The sequence below is a fragment of the Haliotis rufescens genome, unplaced genomic scaffold (genome assembly GCF_023055435.1).
Source record: "Haliotis rufescens isolate VD_foot unplaced genomic scaffold, xgHalRufe1.0.p SCAF_1, whole genome shotgun sequence".
In the NCBI taxonomy this organism is placed as follows: Eukaryota; Metazoa; Mollusca; class Gastropoda; order Lepetellida; family Haliotidae; genus Haliotis; species Haliotis rufescens.
Window position 1 is genome coordinate 14,557,854 of NW_025963779.1, and position 18,245 is coordinate 14,576,098.

The window sequence follows — 18,245 nt, forward strand, 5'->3', positions numbered from 1 at the left end:
AAAAATGTAAGTTATAGTTAGGTACTTCTAAATTGTTAACAGGGGGCAATTCTGCAAGTCCTCTTCTGGGAACTTGGTGTGGGCAAATGAACGGTTACAGGTTACAAAGCACAGGGAATGTGATGACTCTTGTCTTCAACACTGACGACTCCAATAACGGAAGAGGATTCAACGTCAGCTATAAACAAGACTCAACTCGTAAGTTTGTTTATTTGAAAACAATCTGAGTAAATTTTACGTATGAGTTCGACAGTTCGCCAAATGTTTACGTAGCAAACATTGTGTTCATAAACAGCAATTCGAATAATTGTTACAAATTCCTATTCCAAATTAGTGTTAAAAAGATACAGTTCTCTCTTTTTGCAAATGTATAAATGTCATAGAAATTAATGTAACAGTTACTTTCTTTCAATACCGGTCATTTCATGGCTGTGCGAGTCCACAAATATAATTTAGTTTTGTTGTCTTTCAAACAGGTATGGGATGCATCGATAGCTTTGAAGCTACAGACACATATTCCTACATCACCTCGCCGAACTACCCGAATTCTTTCCCAGGGTTTGTAGTTTTAATCTAGAAAAAAAGACTTTACAAAGGTACTGATGTTCATTGAAACTCCGTTAGTCCGTACCCCGTTCATCCACCCGTGAAGATCCAGGGTAGAATAGGTCTTCGGCAACCCTTGCTTGCCGTAAAAGGCGATTATGCTTGTCGTAAAAGGCGACTAACGGGATCGGGTTCGGGGTAAAACTATGTGAGAACTATGCCATCTTAATAAAAATATATCTTAGTGGTATCTGAGCCGGCTGTAATGCTAGATATGGACATTGCATGCTGGACATTTGAAACGGAAGAGCCTTCCCGTGTTTTATCCCCTTTTTTATCCCATGAATGCCGAGCCCCGGGTAACATAAAGTACCATCTTATCACGATTTTTTGGTATGACGCGACCGGGGATCGAACCATTGACTGCCTTGAGTGAAATATTGATCTTTCCAAAATGTCCATAAGTAAACTTTAAGCAATCTTTCCAATTCTTTGGATAAGATATTATCCTTTGGAAATAACTTTTATTTCATATTCCAAGGTAATCATGAAAAAGCTTTATATAAAGTAACATTAAATCCTACTTTGACTTTGCTTGACCAATAGTGTAAGCTTAGAACCAGCAATGAAAAGTAATACTTGACAATACATGATTACGAGTTATTTATTCTATATGGATCCAGGACAAGACCGAACTAATGATGTAAAATCTTTTAATTTCAGTGTTTCTAGCTGTACGTCGTACAAAATAACTCCCGACCTTGATACCAGAATCAAGCTCGAAGTGCTGGAGTTAAATCTCCCTGAACGAGTAAGTGGCGAGTGTACGAGTGACTACATAACAGTACATGACGGTGAGTGGATTTCCTTACTTCATTTTAACCACTTCTGGTGGATCCTTTAACTCGCAATATAACGTATGATCGTGTTATAGATTCCCGCTACTGTTTTATGCAAGGAATGTATCATATTGTTGTATTTGGCGGATTTATCTTCGTTTGACATTGTGTTGTGTGATGTATCCTACAGTAGAACTCGGATATAACGAACACGGATAGAACGAACAAACGGATACCACGAACAGTTACAAAATCCCCGATTTATCTCCTGTATATTATCATATAAAATTTACTTACATAACGAACTCTCTACCGCGGACTAACGTATATAGCATTAAATTCACACTGTCTGTCTGTCTTAGAGATCGTCCACAATCTGGCGTCTATATTTCTCATCTGTGAAGCTTAAGGTACATACAACTATAAACACGTAGGGAATCAGTTGGTGAATGAGTTGGGTTTGCGGCTTGAACAGTATTCAAGGTATATCACGGCGTGTCAGTTAGATGCAGGTGGAAAGGCCGAAGTGAAGGCCACAGACGTTTACCACTGACGTAAAACCCATGAGTGAGTGAGTGAGTCAAGTTTAACGCCGCTTTTAACAGTATTCCAGTTATATCGCGTGTCAGCTTAATGTGGGAAGACAGCCCGAAGTGATGCAGGTCTCAGACGTTTACCACTTCGGTGAAACCCACGAGCACGGGTATGGTGCCCATTCACCTGGAAACGTAATTGGGGTGAACCTGGACTCGAACCCACAATCATAGGTTTCTCTGCACAGCGACTCGCGGCGCCTTAGACGACTGGGCCACCCGTGTCCCCGGTAAAACCCATGACTGGGCTATAGGTTATGACGTCACATGACTAATTAATGTTGTAAGCGGTTAATTGTTCCACTGAAAACTCAACTTTGTTGTTTGCCTCTCTTGATGATATACAATACAATGTAGTGCAACATGTACGAATTTGAATGTATCTACCGGAATCACAATATGATGTTATTATTTAAAAAACAACGTTTTTCTTTAAGGTAACAAATTGTTAATAATAATAATAATAAAATAATAATAATAATAATGATAATACTTAATAAATTTATTTGTCTGATGATCCTCTTGTATATATATATATATATCACTCACTCTATACAGATGGATATCTTGCATGATTGCCTTGTGTTTTATAGGGTGGTTCAACACATCCATACCACTCAAGTCCATCAACACCCAAAATTTCCGGTTCTGTGGTAAGGAACTGCCGACGTTCGTGAGCCCCAGGTTCTTAATGTTTGTCCAATTCCACAGTACACAAGCAACAACAACCAGCAGCTTCCGGATGAGATATTTGAAAGGAATATTTGCGGGTAATGTAAAACCTTTCCTTGCTTCAATGACTCTAACACCGAGTCAACAACTATAGAGTATGTATTCACAGGCGATGGAAGAACGTAGTGTTCACAAACCCGTGGAATATTGACGATGAATGTAACACTATCCATTTTGTGGGTCAATGGGAATAATTATTCCATTTGGGTGTGCCTGGGATAGTATACAAGAAGGGCCACATGCATGTCGTACAATAAACTGTGACTAACAGGGCAAGGGATTAACTGACTATAATAAGGCCAGTATCCACCCTTGCCGAACTAGGCTGGAAATTATGGAGTTACATATTAGCTGGACTAACGAGTCTATCCATAGTCCAATCATAAACGAAATCGACATCCGGTTCTTAAACTGCCGCGGAGATTTCGGTCAATTGCAAGAGTTGCTAAATATGTGTATCGCCAACTAGGCGTCAGCAGATATTTTCCAAATATTTTCATGTTTTTAATCAAGGTGCTCACGTGATTTGATGCACATTACGAAGTAAGACCCGTTTTACGTGCCTGCCATATTGTTTGAAGCAAATGCAAGTGATATGAGAAGTGGAATCTGATTGGCCAATAGGAGGGACATAGAAGGGACATAACTCGTAATAGCCACTGGTGGTGCTACGATCGTGCCCAGAAATTCCAGGCTAGTTCGGCAAGGGTGGAAACTGGACTTTAAGTAACTCCAGTGCCTCGGGAAGATGATATTGTTGACCTGGCTGATTTTATGGTATTGTAGTCCGACAGCTTTCCTAATGCAGCAAGTCACCACTTTGCTGCGTCTCAATCACTTACAGGTAGTTTTGTCGACGTATACATGTAGCTTAAAAATGTTGCTGATTGCGGTGTAAAACAGTATTCACTCACTTGTTCACTTACTCACTCAGACCAGGAATAAGAGGTCACATAAAGAAATAATGCTCCTCTGATTAACAAAGGCAATGGCCCAGACAAAACCTTCCTATCACATTGTATTTATTGCGTCTACGTTTGAAAACGTTTGAAAAGTTAAAACTACATCTGATGACATATTGTTACCGGGTCTATTAATATAACATACCAAAATTTACTGTTTTAAAGTACTGTTGTTCTAAAGCTTTTGTATCATATATGAAATATCAGTGACCGAGGAAATGAAAACTGAACGAGATCGAATCACAGCATCACGTCAGCCCGAAAGTGGACATATGTATTAGTATACATGTATTATAATAACGTATTCAAATACGTTTCTTTTATCAGTTGGGAGCATTTCGATCGACGATAATTTCTAGTCACCAATTAGTGACTTTCCTTCAGCAGGGTCATTGCAATTGGCTATGTGTAATGTGGGTATTGCTCAGGTGATCAGTGAATGTATATGATACATTTTGAATTTACAGTGACCAAACGGGGATTTGAAAATGTTTAATCATATAGGATGGGACAGAAAATTGGACCACTCCAGTCTCCGTTTAAACGATATATTTAAGATATAATTGTTCATATATCTGCAGATTCTGTATTTATGCTATACACATATAACTGCAGCAGAAGAGTTATAAGTTTTATGTTAAAGTTATGCATACTTTACTAACTATTTGTTTTGTAATTCAGATGAATTTGTGTCTCCCTGTGGCGGGTCACTGATTGCGACTGATGAAGTTCAGAACATTACATCACCAAGTTATCCAAACAATTATACAGGGTAGGCCTCTAATATATTTTTTTAATTATTTAAACTTCACTTGTTCCTATTGCCTTTTGGTATCTAAAGTTATAGTTTCAACTCACCAGAATGCCAAGCCTGCTTACACTCGTCGCACATTTACTGCAATGTAAACAAATCAAGTATGGTGATTATACTTTGGTACAAAACTGTAACATACTCTCCATTAGAGGTACGGGATCATGAAATATAAATGTTGTGATTGTCGTCAGAAGAAAGATCAGCTTTGAAAAATGACTGCTAGTGATAAAACGGTTTTGGAACCAGCACTTACGGTCCAACATACCCAAAACATTGCACATGGACTATGCAATTCTCCCTGGTCATTTTTGATTTTGACACTTCAGTGGAAGGTGGTCAAATCGCTCTGAGCCATTAGTATTGCAAGTTTTCGTTAGTTCGTCGACTACAACGTGAAGAACTCCAAAGGAATATTGACATTCTTCAAACTGGCATAACTCAGCAAGAGGTAGCCAATACGTTCAATGTGTCTCCGTCTGTGAATAGGTTCCTGCGGACACAAAATGTTCCTAATCGGTCCCGCATATGGCTTCCTAGGCCAACAACACAGGTCCATGATCGATTAATCAGAAATCAGGCGATACGAAATCGAGCCCAAACAGACAATCAAAACTCAGTTCAGTGGCGCAAGGCCACCGGAGATCAAGCTACCTATTTGTACGATGCATGCTGCTAATCTGCAGGTTCGGCCACCACGTGTTGTAACACCGATAACAAATTGAAAAATAATAGCCAGACGCCAATGGTGTTTAGAGCGTGGAAATCAGGGGAATCGCCGGTGGTCTCGTGTAATGCATTCGGATGAGTCAAGATTCACTCTGGACGTTATGGAAAGGCGAGGGCGTGTTTGGATGCGTCCTTACGAACGTCAGTCGAACGTCAACATAAGGAAACATGAAAGTAAGGGGGTGGGTCTGTAATAATATAGGCGGGATCACTCTGACTGCCAGAACGCATTGGAGAGTATTGCCGATACTGACGCCAATAGTTGTTCCGTTTACGCGCCATGCTGGGCGACCTTTCGTCTCTCAAGACGATAACGCACGTGCCCACCGTACACGTATTATAACTAACTACCTCCAGCAGCAAAACATTACCAGAATGCAATGGCCAAACATGAGTCCTGACATTTACCCCAGAGATCACGCCTGGGACATGTACGCCAAAATCTAAGGCCGACGTCGAAGGACAGAAGCGCTGCAAGAGAACAAGACTCCATCAAATTGTTTTTGGGGAGATTGATTCGGACCATGCCACGCCGTATAAACGGCGAGTCAAGTCATAATCATTTTGCAACAATGTATATTTTGCGGCAGACAATTTCAACTTATTTTAAAGTCCTGTAGAATCTCAGTCGCGCCGCCGATCTATCCATTGTTACATATCTAGTAAAATGTACTTTCTGTCAGTTGGTCCTCTTTCTTTCACGGTCCGAAGGCTGACAGCAACTTGACGTATGAACTGTTAAATAACTACCTATTCCGATGAGCTACATGTACTGTGTCGCGCCACTATTATTATGTTATAACTGCATGTTACAAGGACGTATGTAATTTTTCATGTCTAATGTTGAATGACTTTTTTCACCAGGTTCTTAAATTGTTCATGGACCATTACAGCAACAGATAGTACCAAGATGGTACGGCTCATCACAACTGACTTTCAACTGCTTGACCGTCCTTATCCTAATAGTTGTGGTCTTACTTACTTGAGAATATACGACGGTGAGTAGACTTATATTTATGTGATATGTACTAGATAGATACGAGCACGACATACTTCGGTGAGTGAGCATGGTTTTACGCCGCTTTTAAAAATAGTCCAGGAATATCACGGCGGTGGACATCTGAAACGGGTTTCACACATTGTATCCATGTGGCAAACCAAAATCTGGCCCATCAGCGTGTCGAGCAAATGCTTCAACCGCCGGCCACCCCACCGGCTCTTGCACGACCAAATATGTTAATTTAATGAACAAATATAGTGAGTTTGGGTGAGATGTCCATCGAAGAGCATACCCAAAAAATCACAAACACTTTCTGTATACCATTTTAAATTTTACTCTATGAAACAAATCAACATGTTATAATGGTAAGCAATGCGCATACAAAATATCATCAGATGTAAAGCATCCACAGACCTCCACAGACAGTCTAAGATTATCAAATGGTCGGACCAAATTGAAATGTTTATCTTAGCATTTGTTCATATTGCTTTTACACAAGTATTGTGTTCATTTAGCCGCTTGTTCCAGGTGATGACAACGACAGTAACTACGTCGATGAATGTAGTAAACAGGCTTTGATGCAACACCAGAGCACCAAAAACAAAATGACAGTGGTACTGGAAGCGTTTAATAAAGCCAATGCATTCAGTCTTCAGTACACTCAAACAGCAGGTAACTACACAAAATAATTGTTTATCATTTATTAAAGATTAAAGATAATTCAATGCATGCGTGTTCACGCAGCAATATCGGAGCTACATGCATTAACCACGGCTGAATAAACGCGTAAGTGTGGCCCACTTGACGTCGTGCCAGAACCATCCCGTAATGAATCCAAGATCATCTTCCCGAGGCAAGGGAGTTAACTGAAAGTCAATTTTCCACCCTTGCCGAACTAATGGTCCTATTGACCAATCAGATTCCACTTCTTATATCACTTGCATTTTGCTTCAAACAAAACGGTGCCGCCAAGTCAAGACGATCTGATCGATAAGCAAAATCTATATTGTAATATAACGGGTCTTACTTCGCAATGTGCATCACATCACGTGAGCACTTTGATTAAAAACATGAACATTTTTGGAAAATATCTGTTGACGCCGAGTTGGCGATTCACATGCTTTGCAAATACTGTAATGGACCGAAATCTGCTAGGCAGTTTAAGAACCGGACATCGATTTCGTTCCGAAATTATGATTGGATTATAATACAAGGCTGGCAACTGGTTTTATAAGGTCAGTTAACTTCTTTGCCTTGGGAAGATGTCCAATATCCTTGCTTGGTCTGTCAAGTGTCGAGGCCATACCTTGTAGGTTCATCATAAAAACTTTTCTCTGTGCAAAGTGATACAACAACAGTAATTGTTTTATCAACTCATTCAGTAATAATACATTACATGTACATGTACATACTCTGTGTCTCTTTACATGTACACCTTTTGAAGTATCCTGACCATCAACATAACGCCAGATTCTACATATGCCATTGATTTAGTTTTTAATTGTTGTAAGACGTTGTATGTTCTTCTAAAATGATCGGGTCACTTCATTTTATACCAAGAGTGAGTGAGTTGGATTTAACGCCGCTTCGAACAGTATTCCAGTTACGATCATGGCGTGTCAGCTTAATGGGGGAGGATAGCCCGAAATAATGCAAGTCTTAGTCGTTTACCGCTTTGGGGAAACTCACGAGCACGGGTATGGTGCTGACAAACCTAGAAACATCATCGGGCCGAACCATAGGTTTCTGTCGTGCCCAAGGGATGCAACTCTTAGCGGAGCCTTAGACCACTGGGCCACCGTGCCCCCTAAATATGCAAAGGACTTTTGGTGAAGGAACGTTGTGAACGTTACGAATAATCGTAGGTCCTGGGTCACTTTATTTTACACAAAGAAGACGAGGAAGCAGCTGAATGAATACGTTACTTAAATAACTACTGCAATGGAACAGCATCAAAATGTTTCACAATATAATCACTTTCGGTTTCTGTATTCCAGTAAGACGATGTCACTTTGTGAATAAAAATACATGTGTTTCGTCGAGAATTATTATTAATAAATAACGTGTTAGTCTGAACTTCTTTTCGTTTGTATATGTATGAGTTGATGTCTTCTAGAAAAGATGATGACTACTAGCGATACACATATTTTTTCAGATCGGTTGTCATGTGATCATATAAAGGACATCGGCAATTACGGTTCAATTAAGTTTCCTGGAAGTGTGGAGGGACCAGTGCAGTAAGTATAATCTGGATAAACCGTGTTCACATCTGGGAACATAATTCCACTTCGAATATCAGTCTAATAATTGTTTGTTCATTGTAATTCCTGAAAACTGATTTGTTGAATGGATCACAATCTTGTCATGTATTTCCCAATTGAATGAGCGAAAAACAATACGCAGCACACACCAAAAAGGACTATTCTCACCACAGTGGATTATCGGGTTATCCCAATGCAAGTTGAGTGAATTCTACTGCTGCCCCACTGTATCCTATGAGCCATAGGCCAGTACCCGTGTACAACGCTTGGTATACCACACAGTTTACTTTTTTCTTGTCCGACATATGTCACAATGTCAAATGTAGTAAATAGAAAATATCTACCGAAACAAATTCCTTTGGGTGTTAGAGGACAAAATAAAGATGAAAGATTATTTGCTGAATAATGAATGGATCACTGACAATCAAGATGTGTTATCGCAAGATATGCCCTGTTGAGGGTGATACAAGACCAGGACATACATCCACGAAAGAAAAGTGTATTGTCGAGGTCGTGGTGATACTAGCTATTGTGAAGTGTCTATTGTGGGCTGCACATAGTGAGCTCAAATACATTGCAGTGTTCATGCAAAAAGATCTAATGTGTGGTGATTATGATATATTAAACTCATGATAGTACAATGTCATATGTCAGAGCCTCGTTTAGAGGATTGACAATGTGCCAGTGGCTATCAATGGTGCCGCCCTGGTCAGTTCTCTCTCTGAAGAAAAATTAAAGTCGTTGTTTCACTCTAACCGGCATCATATTGTCAATAGACCTAAGGGTATCTTATAACATTATAAACACCATAACAATTTGCCGAAACAGATCCAGTCATGCACCACCCTCTGCCTTCGAGCCACATCTGGGGGCATGGCAGAACTGCGTCTCTTTGACACGCCAGAAACCTATGATTGTGGGTTCGAATCCCGGTTCACCCCGATTATGTTTCTAGGTTTGTCAGCACCATCCCCGAGCTCGTGGGTTTTATGAAAGTGGTAAACGTCTGAGACTGGCATCACTTACGACGTTTCTCTAACAACAAGATGACATGCTGTGATATAACATGAACACTGTTCACAGTAGCGTTAACCCCATTTTACTCACTCACTCACATTTATCGAAGCTACAAGTGATGGCTTCGAGACTAGGTAAACAGTGATATTCATGTAAGGTTACACAAATGAATATTCTGTACGTAGCTGCAGTCGTCATGCAGCACATTCGCAGAAGCAGAATTTGCGAGACGTTGTCGTTGTCATTATGTTTGTTTCCATCAATAGCATTATTTCTTGCGTATCTTTTGTCAGGTCGATTTCCAAAACATTGCTTCGTCAGCTAAATGAGTTATGAACACATGTGACATAAACTAGCCAATGACTTGCACGTGAAAACCGATTTCTCAGTTCCCCAAGAAAACATTCTGCAACCGTTTTGCGACAGTTTATCCATATATTTTTTGACAGACTTACCGTAGTAGGAGTTAACTAATTAATATGTTTCTTCACATTCAAACAATTTCCAGAGGCCGTTTCTGCTCATGGTTGTTGAGAAGAACATCTATGGAGGACGACAGATATCTTGAACTGACGATTAATTCGACTGCTTTAATTCAAAGCCCGAATTGTACAAAGGATTACATTAGGGTATACGATGGTATGTTATATATATTGAACAATAATATTATACTTGAGTGAGAAGGAGGGAGAAAGAGAGAGAGTGTTTGACGCCTGAATATTCCATCCAGCTGTATCCCTGCTACATGGGAGACAAGCCTATCAATAATGAGCAACGCCAGGGTACATCTTCCCGAGGCAAAGGAGTTGACTGAAAGTTTGGCTTGATCCTAGCGCCACCAGTGGCTATTACGAGTTATGTCCCTTCTATGTCCCTCCTATTGACCAATCATATTCTCATATTACTCGCATTTGCTTCGAACAAAATGGCGGCGCCCAGTCAAGACGATTTGATCGATAATCAAGATCTATTTTGTAACAAAACGGGTCTTACTTAAGGTTTGCAATGTGCATCAAATCACGTGACCACCTTGTTTAAAAACATGTAAGGATTTGGAAAATATATGTTGACGCCGAGTTGGTGTTACACATGCTTTGCAAATCGTGCAATCGATCAAAAAGTGAGAAAGTTCGAGAGAGTGTTGATGTGGAGACAGAGAGGTCGTTGATGCTGAGAGAACGAAACAGATAAACAGGGACAGACAGATTGAGAAACAACGAGGCTTTCCATACAAACGCACAGGGTCATACATGGAAACAAATGTAACATGTTTTGGATAATCTCAATATAATAGGTTTCTTTCAGCAAAGTGGATATTTAAGGTTTGTGTAATTTGTGTTTTCAGGTCAATCATCATCAAGCCCTTTAATTGGACGCTTTTGTGGTGGGAAAGTATCAGAGCTTTCTTTTTTCGGAAACAATGTCTTTATCACTTCAGCCTTGTCAAGTCAAGGATCTTTCGAAATTGACTACAGTCCAGGTTGGTTAATAAAAATATGCTTTTGTGATGACCCCTTCTATTTTTGTCATGTGATAGAAAGTAATCAGAGAAAATTGAAAGAATGTTGCTGAAGTTGATTATGTCTATTTAACCATCACCCTCTCCTTTAACAGTTTGGAAAAGTTATCTGTGGCGGGGTAATTTTGTGTAAAAATAAATTAGTTCAGTGAATACTGGGGTAAGAAATGAATTTGCAACCACATGACCCCACCATGTTTTGTGCCAATTTTCATAGATAAGATGTCTGAGGTACCCATCAGCAGTTGTGTATTAGGCGATATTTTTAGAATTTAAACAAACAAAATTTTTAATATTAAAACAAATTATATCTTGAGGACAATGTAGAAGTATTCTTTTGGTGCTGACTAATCGGCAGTACAGTTCATTTTTTCTTATAATATAGCTTACGTAAGATATTTCCAACTGAACATCAAACATGATAAAATCAATTAAGTTTCCTTTGCTCCTCATTTCATATGGCAATTGAGAGATCACTTTGATGATCTGATTTAACAATGTAAATGTTAAATCGAGAGATTATGATTCTTCTGCATGTCAGTCATATGACATGCATGAGCGTCATATAACTGAAAAACTGTTCAAAGCACGCACTCATTTCATGGGTAAAGATTTGATATATTCATCACATAAATGTATTTAGTATTTCTGGCCTCGTGAACAATAGCGCCAAAAAGATATTATAGTGTGCTCGGTAATTCCTTTAGACAACATGGATTTAGCATTCGTCATATACAGTATAATATATATATCATATCGGTAACTTTTTTTCAAATATAAACCAAGACCTCAAATATGTCGAGCATTATATGTTGGTAATAACTGACAAAGCCTTTCTCTGGAAAGGTAGACATACCCGTGCGGTTTTACGACTATCTTGATAATGTGTGTACGTGTGCGTGTTCGTGTTTGCGTGCTTGTGCTTTTGCACGTACTAGTCCGGACTAATGCCGGTTTCATACTGCTAGACTACTGAGATACCATGCTGCACTTCTACATGCCCCTGACGTAGTATCCTGACTCCCGGCGGACCGGTTCTTGTTTTATCCCCTTAATGCGAAGCGCCAGCGAGGGAAAACAATAAGTACCATATTTAAAAGTCTTTTGATGTGACGCGGCCGGGATCGAACCGCCGACCTTCCGCTCTCCGGGCAAACGCTCTCTCCACTAGGCCACGGAGGTGGTCTATAGACGAGTCATAACGGCTTTTTTTAATTATCAGCTAATGTGATAAGGAACGAAACTGACATTTAATTTTTACAAGATCGTTTTTATGTGTGAAACTGTACATCATGACACCGTTGTACAAATTGCCAAATAAATAATGTACAGGGCCAAACTTTTTGGAAGTCCAATACGTTGATCCGTGTTGCGTCCCTAAGGCGTGCCAGAAACCCATGGTCGTGGGTTCGAATCCCAGTTCGTCCTGATTATGTTGGTTTGTCAGCACTCTACCCTCGCTCGCGGGCTTCCCCAAATTTGTGAACGTTTAAGACCTGCATCATTTCGGGCTTTCTCCAATATCAAGCTTAAATTTTGTTCAATGCAGCGGTAAAGAAACGCACGTTGTCCTTCATACACTCCACCAATGGTAAACATATACGCCTAAAAAAGAATGTAACCTATACAAATAACAGATGTTGATTTATTTTCAGGTTTTACCAGTTTCTTGGGTCGAGATGAGTACCTTTATTCCGACAGGAAAAGCATCCTAACATCTCCAAATTACCCCTTAAATTATCCACGGTACTTACATTGTCACTCAGACTGATCTAAATTCGTTTTCTCATTCAAAATTGTTTGTAAGGTTTGAATTCTTAATGTTCAAACTGTTTCATTATTACATGATAAAATACTTAACTTTCCGTGGGAATTCAGTGTTTCGTTGATTTGGTTTTGATCACTCACTGGTTTGCCTGGTCCAGACTCGATGTACATTCCGCCATCATGTAGACGGAATATTGAGTGCGGCGTTAAAAAATAGTGTAATTACTTCAAATATATACGTCAACGCCAGAGAATACTTAGTCTCAATTATCTGCCAAAACAGGTTCTATTGGGCATAAGAAGCAAAATAGTGGTGAAAACTATATGAATTGATCTCTGAAAAGCACTGATATCGCCAGGTGCACCCGCCACTCACACACAATTTGCACAAACAAGTAAGTGTTTGTTTGTTTTTCAGGAATGCTGAATTCTCTTGGACACTAAACGCATACGGAGAAAAAATTGTCGTTGAAGTGATGTCGTCACAGATAGAGATGTCAGAAGGCTGCGTCAACGACAGAGCTGAAGCATACGATGGTAAGCACTATCTAATTATCCTTCAGGCAAATGAAGTAATGAGTAATGAGTAACGAATGAAATAAAAGCGACAAATCTTCAGAGCTACCAGTTGCAAATGAGGCTGCATCGTGATTAAACGGCGTGACCTGGATCAAATTCAATGATCACATGACTTTGGTCATCGTATCAACCACTGGTGTGTTCGACCCATTTACTTGAGTGGCTATGCCAAAGCTGGAATAAATGCTAATTGTGGTGTAAAAAAAGCATTCACTCTCTCACACATAAATAAGAGCAGCAATATACTTGTTCCAGGTGCGTCAAAGAAAGACAAACTTCTTGGAAAGTGGTGTGGCACAGAGACGCCATCATTTGAAAGTTCTGGAGGAAAACTGACCATCGTACTGTTTAGCAACGACAACGAAATCGCTGGCAAGGGGTTTCAAATCAAGTACTACGAGAAAGGTATTTTTACTAAGTAGAAAAGGCGATGATGGGTAGTTGGGATCTCGGCACAATCTGTGAAGTCTCTGAAATGGGGATTTATGCATAGAATTGATTACAAGTATCCTATGCTTGTCGAAAGAACAACTTGAAAGTTCAGTGGCGGTGATCATAATATAAACCACTGTCTTGTCTGATACAGACTCAATTATTTACAGTCGTAAATAGCGTGGAAATTAATCGGTGTGAAATGTAAGTAGCAAAGAAACAAGGTGATGGACACCGAATGTAGGCCTTTATATATTATCGTTTTTATTTTGTGTTGGTGTTGCTTTTCACGTGATGGAGAAACACAAATTATTTTTTAAACAGTAGAGCGTTTGTATCACCGTGAAAACAGAATATGGAAGTAATATTTATTGAAATATATAACACATATGGGGAAAAGAGAGGTCTTCTCTTTGTCATATTGGCAGAATTTGTTTCATGACAGTTGACCTCTCGTACCAGAGTTACACATTAATGGGCACAAGAAGCCTCCTTATGACCAATTACTACTACTACTTTTCACATAACCCTTACCCAATCACGCTATTTAACACGGTCATGCATCGTCAGGTCTCTGAGAGGGATGCTTTCCGGGATACTATGTTTCCAGGATATAATGATAAATAACCTGGACCCATTTTTTCCTCATTCGACTTGATATATCGAGAACTCGCTTTCAGAAGAGTAATTTTGATTGGTTGTTGATATCAAGCGCATGCGCAAGAGAAAGTATACGCTTAGATGATAGAGGAGAGATAGAGAATGTGACGTAACTTCCAAAACGAAGCTATGTGACAAATAGGTCCAGGGTATTTAACATAATAGAATGGAGATATACTACACTGGATAATCGTGGGTGCTTTAAGGCCTTAACCCCGAACCCCTTTCAGACATTAACGTTTGGATAGACGAAGGGCGGTCGGTAGCCTAGTGGTTAAAGCGTTCGCTGGTCACGCCGAAGACCCAGGTTCGATTCCCGACATGGGTACAACGTGGGAAGCCCATTTCTGGTGTCCCCCGCCGTAGTAATGCTGAAATATTGCTGAAAGCGGCGTAAAACCATATTCACTCACTTTGATAGACGACCTGAGGGGATAACAAATACGACGAAAACACGCCATGGTATGAGTACTACTTGTATTTCATTTGGATATTTCAGAATCATATCTTGGATACATCATTGGAGGTGTAGTTGGCGGTGTACTGGTGATTTTAGTGATTGGAGCAGCTGTATTCATCAGTGTTAAAAGACCGTTTAAATCTCGAAATAACAACGCGAATGTTCAAGCAAAGTATGTGAACAAACATTGAGTAACTAATAAGGTACATGTCATTCAGATATGACCAATGCGAGAGAATACGGAGAACAGTTTAAATCTTAAAGCACAATGTGCATACGTTTACATCTTGTTTAATATTGAAATAATAGAGACAGAAATTGTAAATTGAAGGACATCTTCCGAGGCAAGGACGTTTCCACCCTTGCCGAAATAGGCCAGAATTCCGGAGTTAATTTGGCTGGACTAACGGCTCATAGTCTGATCAAAATCGCGAACTAGACATCCGGTTCGTAAACCACATGGATTTCAAAGTGCAGACTGTCGATTGCATTATTTGAAAAGCATGTGTACCGCCAAACGGGCGTCGACAGATATTTAGCAAACCTTCTCATGTTCTTAATGGAGGTGCTCAAGTGATGTGATGCACTTCGCGGGGTAAGATTCGTTTTATAATAATATAGATCTAGATTATCAATCAGATCGTCTTGACTGAGCGCCATTTTGTTTGACGCAAATGCAAGTGATATGAGACGGACCTAGAAGGGACATAACTCACTGGTGGCGCTGCGATCGAGCCTTAGTGGACGTAACACGAACGTTCTGAGAACATCCCATTACAGGTCTCGTCTCGTGACCTTTCGCGAACCAACCAAAGAAATGACTAACACTAAGTCGACAGTAGCCAATCAGAAAGCAGCTCTCTTGATCTTAAGGCGCTAGTTTCGACATGGCGATTTCCATTTCAGACCACATCCTGAAAGATATTTCCACAAAGTTCTCAATTCAAAATTTGAAAACTGAACAACAGAATATTGTGGAATGTCTAATTGGGGGCCGCGATTGTACGGCAGTACATCCCGCGGGTGGTGGAAAGTTTTGTCCGTTGCAGCCCGTAACTGTCGTACTGAATGTCCATGTTACCTTTTTTGAGGTTGCATGACGAGACCTTTAATGAGACGTCTTTTAAATTGTATAGCGGCTGCGCTGACTTAGATCTGATTTTAATGAGTTTGGTATTTTAGACAGGTACATTATTCCATTGCAGGTGAAATCATAGACTATTAGTGTGAAGTCGTGGACGGTCACAGCAACATTTTGTTTTGAGATGGATCGTGCTGAAAGACTCACACCAATAAGTAGATTACACATTTTCATCGTTGTCGAACAGGAACAGTTCGGGACCATTAATAGATAATATGGTAAGGGGCGTATTGATTTCAAATGGTATATATGGAAGGGAATCCAGTGCTGAATTTGTCAGGAGAGACGTGAACATCAGATGCGACACTTGTCTGTAAAGATGTGGACACCTACAGCTACATTTGTCTGTGGAAACGTGAACACCTGATGCTACACTTGTCTGTAGTAGCGTGAACACATGATGCTACACTTGTCTGTAAAAACGTGGACACCTACAGCTACATTTGTCTGTGGAAACGTGAACACCTGGTGCTACACTTGTCGAACGAGACGTGAACTCCTGATGCCAGATGTGTGTGGAGAGACGTGAACACCTGGTGCTACACTTGTCCGCGAAGACGTGAACACCTGATGCTACACTTGTCTGTAGTAGCGTGAACACCTGATGCTACACTTGTCTGTGGTAGCGTGAACAACTGGTGCTACACTTGTCTGTAAAGTCGCGGACACCTACAGCTACATTTGTCTGTAGTAGCGTGAACACCTGGTGCTACACTTGTCTATGAAGACGTGAACACCAGATACTACACTTGTCTGTAAAGTCGTGGACACCTACAGCTACATTTGTCTGTAGTAGCGTGAACACCTGGTGCTACACTTGTCTATGAAGACGTGAACACCAGATACTACACTTGTCTGTGAAGACGTGAACACCAGATGTTAATCTTGTCTGTAAAGACGTGGACACCAACAACTACATTTGTCTGTAGAAACGAGAACACCTGGTGCTACACTTGTCGAACGAGACCAGAGACTTGTATTTTCGCTATTTAGAGAGATCGATTTATCAAAATGTATATGTATGTCAAAGAACAATATCTGATTTCAAGATTTTGTTACGTCCATTTGATGTATTTGAAGAAGTCGATCATTATAACTTCTGAAATATATTTACCTTTGTTATGTTCTGCGATTGACTGTGAATTTTTAGATGCTGGTAGATCTCTCTTACTGTCCACCAGCTGTCGGGCATAAAGGTGTTTTGAATGTCAACACACATTTACGCGTATGAGTGAGTCATCATTCATGACGCCCTCAACATGTTCAATGGACTAATGATTTACAGCTTGAGACAGGTTGAAATGTAAGTGATCAAAGAAAGAATTTGTTTGAGGGGAACTGCAATCGCTTGTTTTGAAAATGGATCGACTGAAATTATAACAGACCTCCAGGTAATATACGTATTTGCGTAAGCTGTGCACAACACTTCACCATAACCAAATTAAAGTACGCAAAGTAAAGTAAAAACAATGGTATAACGACACAGTGTAATTACCCAATGTAGTCTTTTTAACTTGGGTACCTGTATGTATTTGCAAATATATTATAATATATACTTTTAAATCTTGCAACAATGTATTTCGTTTTTATTTCAACAGTCTGGAGCATAGTTATTTCATTACAGGCAATTTCTGCAAAAACATTTTTTTTCGAAAAAATCCCAGGTCCCCGTCCCATTCTTTTCAACTCAGCCGGTACATAATCAAGTCTGGAGTAGACAAACCAATGGTTGACATATGTGCAACGTTCCACGCCGTCGGAACACGATAAAACACGCATGTCATCGAACCTGGGCACAAGATCCAATTATTTGTTGTCTCTTTACGAAATTACGTCCTAGAGTTATAGAATATAGGGTTCGAACTCGCGACCAAGAAATAATATTTAAAGGAAATGGGATTCGAATTCACGTCCATGAATTATAAAAAAAAAGAATGGGAATCGAACTCACGACCAAGAAGTATATTCAAAATTAATATTGGATTCGAACTCACGACCAAGAATTAAGATTAAAAGGATATGGGATTCGATCTCACGACAATTGGGAAGCGGCGCCTTACGTATAGAAAGAGCACTGGGCCACACAGCATGGAAGAAAACAGACATTTCTTAATTAATCCCATTATGCATCCCTCTCACATAGCTGACGATTAAATTCCTTGTGTTTTAATTAGGATAATGCACACATATACTTTGG

At 39.9% G+C, this 18,245-nt stretch overlaps 1 protein-coding gene across 3 annotated transcripts in view; it reads left to right on the forward strand.

The window, feature by feature from the left end:
• The window catches only part of LOC124148825 (cubilin-like), a 31,274-nt gene extending 13,652 nt beyond the window's left edge, over positions 1–17,622 (forward strand). Inside the window, exons 13-27 of one of the 3 annotated variants that reach the window (XM_046520131.2) lie at positions 43–198; positions 477–558; positions 1,270–1,400; positions 2,572–2,748; positions 4,354–4,444; positions 6,077–6,210; positions 6,741–6,884; positions 8,368–8,449; positions 9,999–10,129; positions 10,836–10,970; positions 12,665–12,755; positions 13,195–13,313; positions 13,611–13,760; positions 14,947–15,079; positions 16,113–17,622. In XM_046520131.2, the coding sequence (XP_046376087.2) occupies positions 43–198; positions 477–558; positions 1,270–1,400; positions 2,572–2,748; positions 4,354–4,444; positions 6,077–6,210; positions 6,741–6,884; positions 8,368–8,449; positions 9,999–10,129; positions 10,836–10,970; positions 12,665–12,755; positions 13,195–13,313; positions 13,611–13,760; positions 14,947–15,079; positions 16,113–16,116 (1,760 nt within the window). In that variant the 3' untranslated portion in view covers positions 16,117–17,622. Of the gene's footprint in view, positions 1–42; positions 199–476; positions 559–1,269; positions 1,401–2,571; positions 2,749–4,353; positions 4,445–6,076; positions 6,211–6,740; positions 6,885–8,367; positions 8,450–9,998; positions 10,130–10,835; positions 10,971–12,664; positions 12,756–13,194; positions 13,314–13,610; positions 13,761–14,946 lie in introns of all 3 variants that reach the window. The other 2 variants (XM_046520130.2, XM_046520132.2) reach the window with 2 other exon arrangements.
• The last annotated feature ends 623 nt before the right edge of the window (positions 17,623–18,245 follow it).